The following is a 16,329-nucleotide window of genomic DNA, read 5'->3' as shown; positions in this document are numbered from 1 at the left end:
CCACGCCCCGTGGATGCCTGGGCTGGACCTCGGCAGGGCTAGACTGTGTGCGCCTGTGGCTCCTCTGTGACCCCCACCCAGCAAGGACCCAGGTGGAGAAGCAGGTTCCTCAGCAACATTACTGCTCAGATCCCAGGGTGGCTCAGCGCAGACCCCCTCTAACGCCCTTCAGCTGAGACCTCAGTCCACGGCTCTGCCCACCATGGCCTGGCCCTTGGGTGCCATCTGCCAGCCTGTGCAGGGGACCACTCCTCTGTGCAAGGCCCAGCCTGGCCTTTGGGGGTGCCTTATCCCCTGCCTCCATCCATCCCCCCCCACCCACCATCCACTCCCTCCTCTGCCCAGGGTCCAGCCTGCCTGCCCTGGGGACATGTGCACTCTGCCGAGGGGCAGGGAGCCCACTGCCGCCCGCTATTCTTCCTTCTAGAGGCTTCCCCCTGTGTAACCCCACCTTGGGGCTGTCGGGCTAAGTGAGGCTGTAGAAGCTCATTACAGGTTGTTCCTGCTGCCGGGAAAGTCTGCGTGGGAGGCTCTTGGTCCCACACGGGGTGTCCCTAGGGAGCGGCCACCCTGTGGGGGTACAGGCTGGGCATGAAGCAGGATTTGGATGAAAATAAATTCACCCGATCCTGTTTCTTCCTGATACACTGACGTCCTTTTAGATTAAATATCACACTTTCTGCACATGATAAATGAATTCATCCGTACAGCTTCGTCAATACGTATACTGGCCATTTCCACCCACCGGTTCTTTTGCTTTTTGCTGATGGCCTTTTCCTCGGTTGAGAGAGACCGTTCTCACTTTGGGTAATGTGAACCAGATTGGAAGCCTACAACTTGCATTCTCTCTCTTCAGCAGAAAGGAGCGCTCCAGCCAATCTTACTGGTTTTATTTATAGCATTGTATTTCCTGAGAGAAGGCAGGAAAAGTCCGTCTTCCCCAGCTCCTCCGGCTCCTCCCCCGTGGTCCCCCAGTTGCGGCCAGAGCAGGGGCGGGCCGCACGGGTGGGGGCAGGAGGGGGCCGGACCGGACCCGTGCCAGGTGCTCCAGCAAATGCGAGATCAGAGGAGGAATTATGTCATCCCGCCGCGGACCGAGTCCAGCGCTTCCGCGTGCATCTGACTGCCGGCGCACCGGACTCCGCGCATATAAGGGGCGGCCGCGGCCAGCCGCGGATCCAAGCCCAGCTCCTCCGCAGAGCGGGGTTGGGTCTCCTCCTGCGGCCGCTCGTCCCTCGCCGACCCCCTCCCGGCTCTGAGCCAGTCATTCCTGTAGGGTTTCCACACCAGGTAAGAGCGGCTTCTCCATTGACAAATTGTTGCGCTGTAGTTTAACGTTTCAGAAAAGTCTTTTTTTTAAAAAAATGTTATTCTAAGAGGGGAGAAGGGAAAGTGCAAACTAGTTTTGAAGCAGGGAGGGAGCTTGCCTGTTGGCACATAAGCAGAAACAGGTCTTCATCTGGGCCTCCTGCTGCTCAGTGGCAGAACTGGGGCAGGTGAGCTCCCTTTGGCATCTTTTCTGCATGGAGGATGCTGTGATCCTGCCCGGATTGCCCATCGCCTGAGGTCCCCTGGGGCTTTCGTGAAGGTACCTGCCTGGAGTCCTGGGCAGAGGCTTCCGTTTCAGCCACTGAATAGGATGCTTCCACAAAGTCTGTTACTGGGGGGCGGTCGTGAGGAAGGAACTAGAAGTTGCTCCTGAGTTTGTGAAAAAATGATGAGACGTTATCAAGACGCGTGCGAAGCAGTTTTCATAGCTGAAAAGTGCTTCTGAAAGTTTTTAATGAATGGTATTTAGTAAGTCAGTGAAGACTGCCCTGACTGCCCAGGGACTCCGGCTGTTCTTAAAAGTTTGGGGGATAATTTGCAGATGAAAAGGTGGCTGGAATTAGCAAATTAGCCTAACTTCTGTGAAGGGGGGGGGGTCAGGCTCCTTTACAAGGGGAGGCTGAGGACAGTGAGGGGCTCTGTTGAATCACCTCCTTCTCGACCACTGCAAGGTCGTATTTCTCAGTAAAGTTATGTTTGCGCTGATTGCTGGTATAAGAAGAATTGTAAGAGGTCTTTGCAGATCTTTGTGAAAGTTCTAATGTAATTAGGTGTAACTGTAAAAGTGCCAACGACATTCTGTTGCAGACAGAATAGTTTTTTCTTTTGGAAAAAACTATAACCTTAAGCCCTGAAATGTGTGAAGCGAGGTGTGCGGCGTGGGAGTATGTGTCTCCGTAGCGCTTCCTACAATAGCGTATGTGTTGCCTTTTAACAACACAAGGCGAGAGAAGGCTGAAGCCCCAGCTACGCCCCCGGCGGTTTCCTTTCGGTGGGTGACCCCCGAGCCGGGGTGGGCCCCCAGGCCCGTGTGGCAGAGGGCAGAGCGCCAGCATGTCTGTCTCAGTGCCAGAGGGCTTGCTTTTGTTCCTGACAGAGCTCCGCGTGCGTCCTCGGGACCGACGGGAAGCTGAGCCCTCAGGACGGGGCTCTGTGGTTCGGACGCAGTGGTCCCGCTGTCTGCCTGCAGGGGACAGAGGACATGCCTGCTCCCCGCTTACCCTGAAATCACTTGTGCAGGACTCACGGAGTGCCAGTGCTGTTCTGAGTCCCCGAGGAGGGTTCGCCGCGTGACTCGGTCCTCGGAAGAGTCCTGCTGAGGGCAGCCTTTCCGCTTCTCCTACTGGGCTGCGCTTCAGAAGTCTTTGCAAGCACTGACTCGCTGGGCTCTGCTCCCACACTCACCCACTGCTTTAAATGCCCGGTCCTTGGTCCACAGAAGGGGCGCCTGAGACCCGAGGACTCAGAGACGCTTCCCCAGGCGGCACGGTGATGCCGGCACCGCAGCTCTGTGGGAGCCTTGCCAGTGGGGCCGCCCGCCGCCTGGGGCTGCAGGCGGAGCACAGCCAAGCCCTGCGCTTGCTGCGGACGGGCTGAAGGCAGGTGTCTGCAGCCTGCGGGGACAGCAGAGTCTTGTTTGGAGCCCCAGGCGACGGTCCCCCTCTCGGGGAAAGTCGCTCCTTCTGGAGAGGCTCCTCCAGGGATTTTTCTCACCAAGAAGCTCAGGACCCTTGAAGCCCTAAACAAGGAGGGTAGGGGTCTCGGATTGGCTTCACCTCTGCAGAACGCAGAGTGTTGCTGGAAGGGCCCTGGAGCCTGTGCTCAGGGGAGGCAAGGAGGCGGAGGCCCAGACGCGGGGAGGCCGAGCAGGGGTTAACCCTGGAGCGGGCTCCCGGCCAGGCTCTGACTTCTGGGCCAGTGTCTGCTGAGCCTGCCAACTGAGAATCCTGAAGAATGGAAAAACAGGCCTCAAGAAAATAGAAAAGCAAAGCAAAAATGATTACTAAGTAGAAGGCTATATTCTTAGCAGTTATGATCCAGCAAACTAAGTTTATTTCTAACTCATATACAGTTACTATTTATTCTCTTTAATTAAATCATGTGAAACTTTTTTTTGGCTATTTATGCAAAACATCTTTGTAGGCTATTTTCCCCAGGCTGATATTTTTCTAAATTCGAACTTCCTGGGTTTATATTCTGGCTCTGGGCAAGCACTTAACTTGTTTGAGCCTCCACTTACCCATCTGTAAAATGGACATGATAATGATCATATCTATCTCCTAGGTCATTATGAGGATTAAATAATATGAATGCTTAGGACATCATTAGTACAGTGCTTATTGACAAATGCTAGTCCAATGAATACCAACTTTAGTTAGAAAAACTCATTTGAAAAGCACATTTTCTATCTAGCTTTGCCCACAAATCCATTTGTTTCTGATTTTTATACACAAACTGTTTTTAAATGATCATATGAGTAAAACTTCCAATCCAAATTAGAAGCTGTCGTTATGTTTTCTTAAGTAACAGAGTCTGATTTATCTGCAGGGGTTTGGCTGGGAAGACACAGGATGTTGTGGCCGCTGCTGCTGCTGGCCCTGTGGGCCTGGTCCAGCGCTCAAGGTGAGTGTGGACCCCACCAGGTGTTCTGGTCCAGTGCTCAGGGTGAGTGTGGACACCCCTGGGTGACCTGGTCCAGCACTCAGGGTGTGTGGACGCCCCTGGGTGACCTGGTCCAGTGCTCAGGGTGAGTGTGGACGCCCCTGGGTGACCTGGTCCAGCGCTCAGGGAGAGTGTGGATGCCCCTGGGTGACCTGGGCTCCCAGGACGAGGTTTGCCTGCTGGATAAGGGTGGATAAAGTGGAGGCCTTGCTGGAGCACCTCACCTCTTAGGATCTTAACTTAGTTTAAAATAAATCTTCACTCACTTCTGAGTCCATACAATAGGAGATTTATTTTTGGAAAACTGAGGTTTAGAGGGATGTGCCCTCCCACCTGTAGATGCAGCCTTTTGCTGGGTATGTTTTGTCTTCTTTCTTTCTTTTTAAAATTGGACTAAAAACAACAACAACTGCTTCTTTGGAGTTTTCTTGGTTGTGCCACAAGGCATGTGGGATGTCAGTTCCCCAACCAGGGATCAAACCTGTGGCTGCAGCATTGGAAGTGCAGACCCTTAAACACTGGACCTCCAGGGAAATTGCTGCCTTTTCTCTGTATGTGATATGTACAACATACTGAAGTATTTGGTGTTTTACAGCTTCCATCCTTCCCACATTTTTGCACTTAAAAACATATCTAAATATTTTTTCATGTGTTTATTTTCTTACAACACGATTTTTAATGACTGTAATATTCCATTAGAAGTTACCCCTCTGTATTTTTAGGCCATTCCCATCTACATTACATATTTACATGACTATAAATGACACCACAGGGAATACTGTTTTGAATATATATATCCTTGCATTTGTGATTACATATTTAGGATAACTTACCAGAGTAAAATTGCAGAGTCAAAGTCTTTAATGATTTTAAGCATTTTTGACATATGGCCAAATAGCTGTATTGCAGGTAGTAAGATGAACACTTCTGTCAACAACATCATGTAATCTAATGCTTCAGTTTGCCAAGTATTAGATAAAAGTTATGCTTTGTTTAGACTTTCTGTTCAGAAAATTATTTTGAATGATTTAAAGTGTTACTGATGTTGGTGAGGGCGGACAACCTCTTCCCAGTATTTGGACCGTGTGTTAAAACCATGCGTTTGTGGGCTTGAGGCTCATGGTCTCAGACGCTCTCCTGCAGCGTGAGCCCCGAGAGGCAGGATGTATTTCTGAGAAATGCAGGGTCCCCACGAGGAGGTCAGCTCAGATTATGTCTCTAGGAAGGCGACATTGAAGGTAGCTGCTGCCCAGTGGTGCACCTGCCGGCAGCTTTCCTGGGTGCTCGGGTGGGAGACGGAGGGTCTCCCTTGAGCCCAGCTCAAGTAGGGAGCAGGGACGGCAGCACGGTCCTTGCCAGGGAAGCTGCGAGTGGGGACCGGACCCCATTTCCTTTCTCCGTGAAGGCTCGTCCGCTGGTCTGCACAGAGAGCCACTCAGGGGCGAGCCGGGGCTGTAGTCAGCGACAGACGGCCGGGGCGGGCGGGCCAGGCAGCGCCCAGGAGAGGAAGGAGGGGCAGGCTCTCCGGCCTCGCAGGGGCCGCGCGTGGCGCCGGAGAGGAGGGCCCTGTGCCCCCGCGCCCCTGACCTCCGTGCCCTGCTCCCCGAGCAGCGGGAGACCAGGACGAGGACACCGCCTTCGACCTCTTCAGCATCAGCAACATCAACCGCAAGACCATCGGGGCCAAGCAGTTCCGGGGCCCAGACCCCAGCGTGCCCGCCTACCGCTTCGTGCGCTTCGACTACATCCCGCCGGTGAGCGCCCAGCACCTGGGCCGGATCGCCGAGGCCATGCGGCGCAGGGAGGGCTTCTTCCTGACGGCCAGCCTGAAGCAGGACCGCCGGTCCCGGGGCACCCTGCTGGCGCTGGAGGGCCCGGGCGCCGCTCACAGGCAGTTCGAGATCGTGTCCAACGGCCCCGCGGACACCCTGGACCTCACCTACTGGGTGGACGGCACCCAGCACGTCATCTCCCTGGAGGACGTGGGCCTGGCTGACTCCCAGTGGAAGAACGTCACCGTGCAGGTGACTGGAGAGACCTACAGCCTGTATGTGGGCTGCGACCTGATGGACAGCTTCGCGCTGGACGAGCCCTTCTACGAGCACCTGCAGACCGAGAGGAGCCGGATGTATGTGGCCAAGGGCGCGGCGCGCGAGAGCCACTTCCGGGTAGGTCCAGCGGCCACTCCCACCCGACCTGGGCGGGAAGGGGTGGGATCCTAGGGGTGCACAGGGGCAGGCGTGCACTCAAGGAGCACCCACGCACACTGGCTGGCACGTGCAGTCACGTGCACATACTGTACACACGCACACACACCTGCACATACTATACGCAAGGACAGTGCACACGCTACACACACGTGCAAACACTGCACACATTGTACACACTAAACACACGCACACCTGCACATTCTATACACATGCACAGTGCACACACTGCACACACGTGCACACTGCACACACTGTACACACTACACACGCACACCTGCACATTCTATACACACGCACACTGCACACACTGCACACACTACACAGATGCACACACGCACACACTATACACATGCACATACTATACACATGCACACACATGCACAGTGCACACACTGTACACACTGCATACACGTGCACACACATGCATACATGTGCACACACTGTACACACGTGCACACACATGCACAGTGCACACACTGTACACACTGCATACACGTGCACACACATGCATACATGTGCACACACTGCACGCACTGTACACACTACACACGCACAAACGCACACCTGCACGTACTATACACATGCACAGTGCACACACTGCACACATTGTACACACTACACACGCACACCTGCACATACTATACACATGCACAGTGCACACACTGCACGCACGTGCACACTGCACACATTGTACACACTACACAGATGCACACCTGCACATTCTATACACACGCACAGTGCACACACTGCACACACGTGCACACACTACACACACTGCACACACTACACAGATGCACACACTGTACACACTACACACGCACCTGCACATACTATACACATGCACAGTGCACACACTGCACACACGTGCACACTGCACACACATGTACACACATGCACACACACCTGCACACAGTGTACACACTTCACACACGCACAACTGCACACACGCGCATGCACACCTCATACTATACACATGCACACTGTACACACGTGCACACACATGCATACATGTGCACACACTGTACACGTGCACACACATGCACAGTGCACACACTGTACACACTGTACACACGTGCACACACATGCATACGTGTGCACACACTGTACACACGTGCACACACATGCATACGTGTGCACACACTGTACACATGTGCACACACATGCACAGTGCACACACTGTACACACGTGCACACACATGCACAGCGCACACACTGTACACACTGCATACACACATACCTGCTCATACTATACACATGCACAGTGCACACACTGCACACGTGCACACACACACACTCTCTGACCCAGGAACCAATAGAGCAGTGAACACAGGAACCTTTCTTAGCTGCATAAATGGTCACGGATCTCCCGACTGAACATTGATTTGATCATCAAGACATCAAATCCGTTCAGCTGTCTCCCAGGATCCCCAGATTCCAGTTCAGTCCTGACATGACAGGCTGACAGGAGAGAAAATTAACCATGTTTCCTAAGGAAAGGGCTGTTGATTTATGAGGGAGTGGTTCTACATTCATCTCTGGTAAAATATGTTTGAAAGAGGATTTTTTCTAAATGCAAGTGTTTAGAAACTGCAGCAGAGGGTTAGCAACTTTTCTTCTCCAGGTGTGTGTGCGTTTTGGAAATAAATGTATGTTCAGACTCAGCTATTTCAGTGAGAGGCCTAGAGACGCCCCGTGTGGTCTCTGGCAGTCGTCAGGAAGCCCTCAGCCCGGTGGGATGAGACCCTTACTGTCTCGGGGTGGACCGCCTGATCTCATAGATGAGCTGTCTGCTCCTTGGACATGCACAGCAGTGCACGTTCTTGCGACCCAGTCACACGCGGGAGTGCTGGTCATCCTCAAGGTCCCCAGCCGAGAGCGTGGCCTCCATGGTCTGTCCCCTAAGCCTGTCTCCACCATCCCTCTCAAGCCCCTTCTCTCAAATGCTCTCCCTTCTTGAGTCAAACCCACATCTGCCTCTGGTCTCAAATGAAGCTTCGAAGTAACATACACAGATAACCTATTAACGAGATTTCAGAACTCCTGAGAGTAAGTGCACAGAAGAAAACATTCTCACTGCTTTAAATTGCATCTTGTATCTTTGAGATATCACTTAGTGTGTCCTCAAATGTCTGCTGTTTACCCACTTGGGTTTCTCTCCTTGTATGTGTCTCAGGGTTTGCTGCAGAACGTCTACTTAGTCTTTGAAAACTCTGTGGAGGATCTTCTGAGCAAGAAAGGTTGTCAGCAGAGCCAGGGAGGTAGGTGCCTGGGTCCCGCTGTGGTGGGTCCTCCTCCTGTGGGGAGGGAGTGGAAGGTAAGGGGACGTGTTGGAATACGGTGCCATCCTGGCCTTGCCCAGGTGGCTGGTCAACTCGGATGTGTTGACATGTGAAAACAGTACATTGCTTGAAGGGTTAACTGTGAATGCATTTCAATTATTCAGTATAACCCATTTTACATGCCAAAAACATCCCTGGCATTTTAACATGATTTTAAATATATGCAATGATGCCAGTCTATTGATGTACGAAGATCTTCTTCATAAGATGACTCCACAACTCTTTGTCAAGCTTGGTTTATGGCAAGTTTTATACTAGTCACAGCTGGTGATTCCGCCTTATTATGAAAATGGGCCACTTGAACCTTTGACATAATCCCACATTGTCTGTTAATTATGATTTGAATTTATATCCAACCATAATTTCTTGCCTGGAGAATCCCAAGGACGGGGGAGCCTGGTGGGCTGCCATCTATGGGGTCGCACAGAGTCGGACACGACTGAAGCGACTTAGCAGCAGCAGCATAATTTGTCAACCTTGTCTTGAGTATTTGATATTTGAAGGCCACTCTGCTGGGCTTTTTGAATGCAATATATCATTTAATCTTCAAAACCCCCTGAGTTGGGCTCATCCACTTTCCTCATTTTACAAATAAAGAGGATGGGGACTGAGAGGGCCTGTTAACTGCCCCCCACCTGGGCTGAGCCCCACAGAGGAGGCTCTCATCTGCCCCATGACCCCATCTTCTGATTCACTTTGTTAAAAGGCTTCTTTACATCAACTGTACACAAATATAAATGGTCACTTTGTGGATCCACGTGGAAAGATATGGGGTTTGATGTCTGTACCATAGCTTTGCGACCCAGCCCTTGACCCCAGAGAGGGAACTCAGAGCTGAGGATTCAGAGCCCAGGATCTGAGCACTGGCGTCACGGCGTGTGTGCAGCTCTGACGTGTGAGTCTTTCCGTCCACGGCGGTCCACCTTTCAATTGGTGCATCTCTCAGCTGTTGGTCGGTTGAGTGCAAGGAGGGAAAGAGTTTAAATTGTGATGTTTGGCAGCTTGTACACCTAGGAGGGCTTTATGATGATCCACACACTTGCTCTCAGCCCTCAAACTCCCTGAGTGCTGTGACTGCGACATTCCACCTGTACCACCAACTCCAGCTGAAACGCGGATCAAGGTCCCTCTGGATTAGGTCACAGTCCTTCTGAGGGGTGTGGTCATAAAAACGCAAAAGTTCTGAAACAGCTAAGACAGAGCGACCTGACGTCCAAGAGGGCACTCAGGAAGAGAAGGTGGAGGGAGACTTGCTGGCCTCTGATCCGAGCCAGGCATCCCTGGGGGCAGTCACCTGGTGTGCGGGCACGTCTGGGTGACAGAGAGAGGGGAAAGGAGCACCAGCCCTCAGCGAGGGAGCGGGGGGCGGGCGTGGACATGGCCCCCACCCCAGGCTTCTGTAGGCCAGGGCGTCCTCGCCTGAGGAAGCACTCTGCTCGTCTCCCGTGAGGCGGTCCTGGGACTTCTGGGCACTTCTGTTGCCCTGTTTTTATTCTTCTATGTACAACTAGTGGTTAATACGCTTATGGTTATATGTGGCTTTCTGCAGGAGGCAATGGCACCCCACTCCAGTACTCTTGCCTGAGAAATCCCATGGGCAGAGGAGCCTGGTGGGCTACAGTCCATGGGGTCACGAAGAGTCGGACACGACTGAGTGACTTCACTTTCACTTATCACTCTCACACATTGGAGAAGGAAATGGCAACCCACTCCAGTGTTCTTGCCTGGAGAGTCCCAGGGATTGGGGAGCCTGGTGGGCTGCAGTCCATGGGGTCATGCAGAGTTGGACACAACTGAACAACTTCACTTTCACTTTTCACTCTCATACATTGGAGAAGGAAATGGCAACCCACTCCAGTGTTCTTGCCTGGAGAATCCCAGGGACGGGGGAGCCTGGTGGCTGCTGTCATGGGGTTGCGCAGGGTCAGACACAATGGAAGCGACTTAGCAGCAGCAGCAGAGCGATCAACACACACACACGTGGCTTTAGGTCTGGTGGGTATGGGGGAAGCTCTTATGATCCATGTGAGTTGCAATAAGGATTTACAACCACATAATAAAAACCCAGTCATAGAATGTCTGACAGAATTGAAACACTGACATGGCGTGACTCAGCCATGGACCGTCTCAGACAAGACACGAGCATCACTGCGGAGATGACGTGACATGGCCTTGGCGACTGCATCCCGGCTGGCCAGCTCCACGGGGAGGCCATGCCTGGTTCAGCACTTTCCCAAATCACTTTTGTCATTAACGGTGTAGCTGTGTGTCCCATGTTTGGGGACTTCTGAGCCCTGTACCATCTCTGACCAGTGGGTTCTGAGTCCACAGTCTGGGTTCTGCACTTCAGCGGTCTTCTGAGGCCAGCAGAGAATTGACAAAATTACTCATTTAGCAAGAAAAAAAATTTACCTTAATGTAGAACAAGTAGCCCAAAAAAAAAATGATATTTAGGATGAAAAAAATGGATTAATTGAGGAGTTGAGAGGGGTTATCAGAATGTATAGAAATAATTGGGCTGGAAATAGATTTGAGGTTTGGGACAAAAATAAGGAATTTATTTTAGATAATAAGTTATATAAATATTTATATAAAAAGAAGAAAGACAGGAAGCTGTTGCCTCTAACCTGTTTGAACATGAGGCAGATGTGTGTCTCTGATGATTTTGCATTTTTTACCTGCGCTGAACTTTTGCTCTGTGGACGGTAGTGTCTGAGGCCTGGTCCCCATGGTGCTGTGGGGGCAGAAGCCTGTGGTGGGAGCAGTGCTGTGGTGGGAAACAGCTGCCAGTTATCGGGCTCCTGGGAGCCATGTAGCGTGAGTGCTCTGAGCAGCACCCCATTGTGCCGGCCAGGCTGTGACTGTCCCACATCCTTCCTGCAGCTGAAGCCAACGCCATCAGTGAGAACACGGAGACGCTGCACCTGAGCCCCATGGTCACCATGGAACATGTGGGCCGGAGTGCAGAGAAGGGCCCGGAGGTGTGTGAGCACTCCTGCGAGGAGCTGGGCAGCATGATCCGAGAGCTCTCGGGGCTGCACGTCATCGTGAACCAGCTCCATGAGAACCTGCGCAAAGTGGTGGGTGCCTAGCCAGCGACACCCCTCTGACCAGGACTAACCACCAGTAACCATAGGTAACTGCCACTAACCACAACTAACCACCACTAAACACAAGTAACTGTGACTAACTATGACTAACTGTGACTAATCTCTGCTAACCATGAGTGACCACCACTAACCACTAGTAACCACCACTAACCATGACTAACCACCACTAAACATGAATAACTGCCACTAACTATGACTAATCATGACTAATCTCTGCTAACCATTGGTGACCACCACTAACCACTAGTAACCACCCCTAACCACGAGTAACTGTGACTAACTATGAGTAACTGTGTCTAATCTCTGCTAATCATGAATGACCACCACTAACCATTAGTAACATCCACTAACCACAACTAACCACCACTAACCATGACTAACCACCACTGAACATGAGTAACTGCCACTAACTATGACTAATCATGACTAATCTCTGCTAACCATGAATGACCACCACTAACCATTAGTAATGTCCACTAACCACAACTAACCACCACTAACCACGAGTAACTGCCACTATGACTAATCTCTGCTAACCATGAGTGACCACCACTAACCACGACTAACCACCACTAAGCATGAGTAACTGCAACTAACTATGAGTAACTGTGACTAATCTCTGCTAACCATGAGTGACCACCACTAACCACTAGTAACCACCACTAACCATGACTAACCACCACTAAACATGAGTAACCACCACTAAACATGAGTTATTGCCACTAACTATGACTAATCATGACTAATCTCTGCTAACCATGAGTGACCACCACTAACCACTAGTAACCACCACTAACCAAGACTAACGACTAATCTCTACTAACCATGGGTAACCACCAACCACAAATAACCTCCACTAACCATGACAACCTCCATTAACCACGACTAACCACCACTAACCACAACTAGCCACCACTCACCATGAGTAACCACTAACCACAACTAACCATGACTAACCTCTACTAACCACCACTAATCCAATGAACCTTTACAAACTTCCACTAACTACAACAAATCGCCACTAACCATGACTAACCACCACTAACAATGTATAACTATCACTAATGTTTACTAACCACCCCCAACCAAGACTAACCATGACTAATCTCTGCTAACCATGAGTGACCACCATTAACCATTAGTAACCTCCACTAACCATGACTCAGTTCAGTTCAGTTCAGTCGCTCAGTCATGTCTGACTCTCTGCGACCCCATGAATCACAGCACGCCAGGCCTCCCTGTCCATCACCAACTCCCGAGTTCACTCAAACTCATGTCCACAGAGTCGGTGATGCCATCCAGCCATCTCATTCTCTGTCGTCCCCTTCTCCTCCCACCCCCAACCTTTCCCAGCATCAGAGTCTTTTCCAGTGAGTCAGTCCAACTCTCACATCCATACATGACCACGGGAAAAACCATAGCCTTGACTAGACGGACCTTGGTTGGCAAAGTAATGTCTCTGCTTTTTAATATGCTACCTAGGCTGGTCATAACTTTCCTTCCAAGGAGCAAGCGTCTTTTAATTTCATGGCTGCAATCAGCATCTGCAGTGATTTTGGAGCCCAAAAAAATAAAGTCTGACACTGTCTCCACTATTTTTCCATCTATTTCCCGTGAAGTGATGGGACCAGATGCCATGATCTTTGTTTTCTGAATGTTGAGCTTCAAGCCAACCTTTTCACTCTCCTCTTTCACTTTCATCAAGAGGCTTTTGAGTTCCTCTTCACTTTCTGCCATAAGGGTAGTGTCATCTGCATATCTGAGATTATTGATATTTCTCCCAGCAATCTTGATTCCAGCTTGTGCTTCTTCCAGCCCAGCGTTCCTCATGATATACTCTGCATATAAGTTAACTAACCACCACTAACTATGAGTAACCGCCACTATGACTAACCATGACTAATCTCTGCTAACCATGAGTGACCACCACTAACCACTAGTAACCACCACTAACCACCACTAACCACAAGTAACTGCCACTATGACTAACCACCACTAAGCAAGACTAACGACTAATCTCTGCTAACCATGGGTAACCACCAACCACAAATAACCTCCACTAACCATGACAACCTCCATTAACCACGACTAACCACCACTAACCACAACTAGCCACCACTCACCATGAGTAACCACTAACCACAACTAACCATGACTAACCTCTACTAACCACCACTAATCCAATGAACCTTTACAAACTTCCACTAACTACAACAAATCTCCACTAACCATGACTAACCACCACTAACAATGTGTAACTATCACTAACGTTTACTAACCACCACCAACCAAGACTAACCATGACTAATCTCTGCTAACCATGAGTGACCACCACTAACCACAACTAACCTCCACAAGCCTTGACTAACCACCACTAACCATGTGTAACCATGAGTAACCATCACTAACATTTAGTGACCACCACTAGCCTTTGCTAACCAGAAGTAACCAGCCAGCTCCCTGGACAGAGACCCAGGTATCTGGTTAGAATGCTGCGAGTAGAGGGCTCTGGTAGAGAACGGGTGCTCCTGGGCTGCACGGCCTCCACTGCGAAGTCTTGAACTCAAGGAGATTCATCTCCCAGGAAACAGGAAGCCGGGATTCAGAGGGCAATCAATCTATTTAGAGGATGGAGTTTGGTGTGGGCTGTGGCTGAGCAGGCAGGCTGCACAGCCCCGTCCCATCCACACTGACGTCCTTTCCTCCACCTTCCAGTCAAATGACAACCAGTTTCTCTGGGAGCTCATCGGCGGGCCCCCCAAGACCAGGAACATGTCCGCCTGCTGGCAGGACGGCCGGTTCTTTGCAGAGAACGAGACCTGGGTGGTGGACAGCTGCACCAAGTGTACCTGCACGGTGAGCCGGGCGCGCAGCCCCGGGGCAGCCCCAGCCTGGACGCTCTGACCCCAGACCCCGCAGGCCCCTGCCAACCCGCTGCCTGCTGGGGCCGTGCGGATGGAGGCCACCCCGAAAGAGGAGTCAGCCCGTGGTTCTGCACTGAGAACCAGGAAGGCACAGCCAGGGTCGCCCAGTGGTGGGGGACGGAGCGGGCAGGGCTGGCAGGTGCCCCTCCTGTGTCTGATGCCGCTCGGTCCTGCAAGGGCCTCTGGTTCAGCACAGACCCCCGGGGGAGTGTCAGTGCCCACAGCACAGCAGGCCGTTTGGTTTCCTTGTTCACCCACTTGGTCTCCCTGGGCGGCCTGGACACTGGACATCACCCGTCCCACCTGTCCTGCTGCTGGGCGGGGAGGGCCTTGGGCTTGGTGCTCCGTGTGGGGGGCCCAGGGGTCATAGTCCAGGGAGCCACTCGCAGCTGACGGGAGAAATGTCCCCACGTCTTTGTAACAAGCGGACCCTCCTGACCCTTCTGCTCCGGCCCTTGCTCAGTGCTTCTGTTTCTCAATGCATATGACACAAACACAAGGAAAATGTCGCTTTTCCTCGTAGAAATTTAAGACCGTTTGCCACCAAATCAGCTGTCCGCCCGCGACATGTGCGGACCCCTGGTTCGTGGAGGGCGAGTGCTGCCCATCCTGTGTCCACGGTGAGTGCCCTGCGGGTGGGCAGGCAGCAGCCTTGGGGCTCGAGGCTCAGCTGTGTCCGTGCGCGTTGCGTGCCGGCTGGTCCTGTGGGAAGCCTGGGGCTTGGGCTGTGGTCCTCTGGGCCAGGGCTCCCGGAGCCTCACGTCAGCGGGGCCTCCAGGTCCTCTGGAAGCCCTCAGATGCTCACGGCTCCCCGACGGCCTGGTGTCCCCACCTCAGCTGGCCCCCAGCCCGCAGCAGCCAAGCCTCCAAAGCTCCCCACCCCTTCCCGTGTCACCAGCAGTGTTGACTGGACTGGTTGCTCTCTCTGAGATGCGCTCTGCGTGTCCTGGTCTGGGGGTCTGCAGGTTGATGGCCTGGGCGGGGCCTGGGAGCCCGTGGCGATGGGCAGGGCTCTGCGTCTCCATGAAAACGTGGCATTTCTGGGCTTCAGGGTGATGATGCCCGTGACCCGGGGTGTTTTGCAATGAAATGCAGCACAATGTGTACAAGCGTGCATGGCAGGCACTGGGTATTTCTTGGCAGGAAATTTCCTTTTTATTTAGCTTGTTCCCATTGAGAGTATTTGGAACTAAATTTAGAGTCCTGTCATTTCAACCCCAAACTGAAGTTTCATTACTGTACGTAAACCAGCAAACGGCGGTTAGAGTGAAAATAGCTCACGTCCTGGTGGCCCCAGCGACAGCTCTGCAGCAGAGTCAGCGTCTCCTTTGAGAAGCCGTCAGGGTCTCCCACAGACCCCTTCCTGCCAGGGGTCACTGGGCATCCGGGCAAGCTCCTTGTGTGCCCCCTTCCCTTTCTTGGGGTCCGCTCCCACGCTCCGACCCTGGGACATCTGCTTGGACTGCATGGCTGGGCCCCCTGTGTCCTGGGCCCTGGGGTCTGATGGGTGTCCCTGTGCAGACGGTGAGGAAGGCTGGTCCCCGTGGGCGGAGTGGACGGAGTGCTCGGCTACCTGCGGGTCGGGCACCCAGCAGCGGGGCCGCTCCTGTGATGTCACCAGCAACACCTGCCTGGGGCCGTCCATCCAGACGCGGGCCTGCAGCTTGGGCAAGTGCGACCACCGCAGTGAGTGTCAGGCCCGCCCCAGGGTCCCAGGGGTCCCGGGGGCCTCCCCCCGGGTCCGGGCCTCCTGCCG

The 16,329-nt window shown here is 52.5% G+C and overlaps 1 protein-coding gene across 1 annotated transcript in view; it reads left to right on the top strand.

Annotated features, from left to right (window-relative positions):
• The first annotated feature begins 1,099 nt into the window (after nucleotides 1-1,099).
• Nucleotides 1,100-16,329, top strand: part of THBS2 (thrombospondin 2) — a 31,567-nt gene continuing 16,337 nt past the window's right edge. The window contains exons 1-8 of the mRNA XM_055433325.2: nucleotides 1,100-1,290; nucleotides 3,877-3,951; nucleotides 5,602-6,158; nucleotides 8,374-8,458; nucleotides 11,423-11,619; nucleotides 14,365-14,505; nucleotides 15,097-15,193; nucleotides 16,095-16,259. Of these exons, the coding sequence (XP_055289300.1) occupies nucleotides 3,900-3,951; nucleotides 5,602-6,158; nucleotides 8,374-8,458; nucleotides 11,423-11,619; nucleotides 14,365-14,505; nucleotides 15,097-15,193; nucleotides 16,095-16,259 (1,294 nt within the window). The 5' untranslated portion in view covers nucleotides 1,100-1,290; nucleotides 3,877-3,899. The remainder of the gene's footprint in view (nucleotides 1,291-3,876; nucleotides 3,952-5,601; nucleotides 6,159-8,373; nucleotides 8,459-11,422; nucleotides 11,620-14,364; nucleotides 14,506-15,096; nucleotides 15,194-16,094; nucleotides 16,260-16,329) is intronic.

The sequence above is a fragment of the Moschus berezovskii genome, chromosome 10 (genome assembly GCF_049115385.1).
Source record: "Moschus berezovskii isolate FMDL1 chromosome 10, NW_MosBer_1.0, whole genome shotgun sequence".
NCBI lineage: Eukaryota > Metazoa > Chordata > Mammalia > Artiodactyla > Moschidae > Moschus > Moschus berezovskii.
The sequence above is the reverse complement of the archived record's forward strand: the minus strand, read 5'-3'. Positions and strand labels throughout refer to the sequence as shown.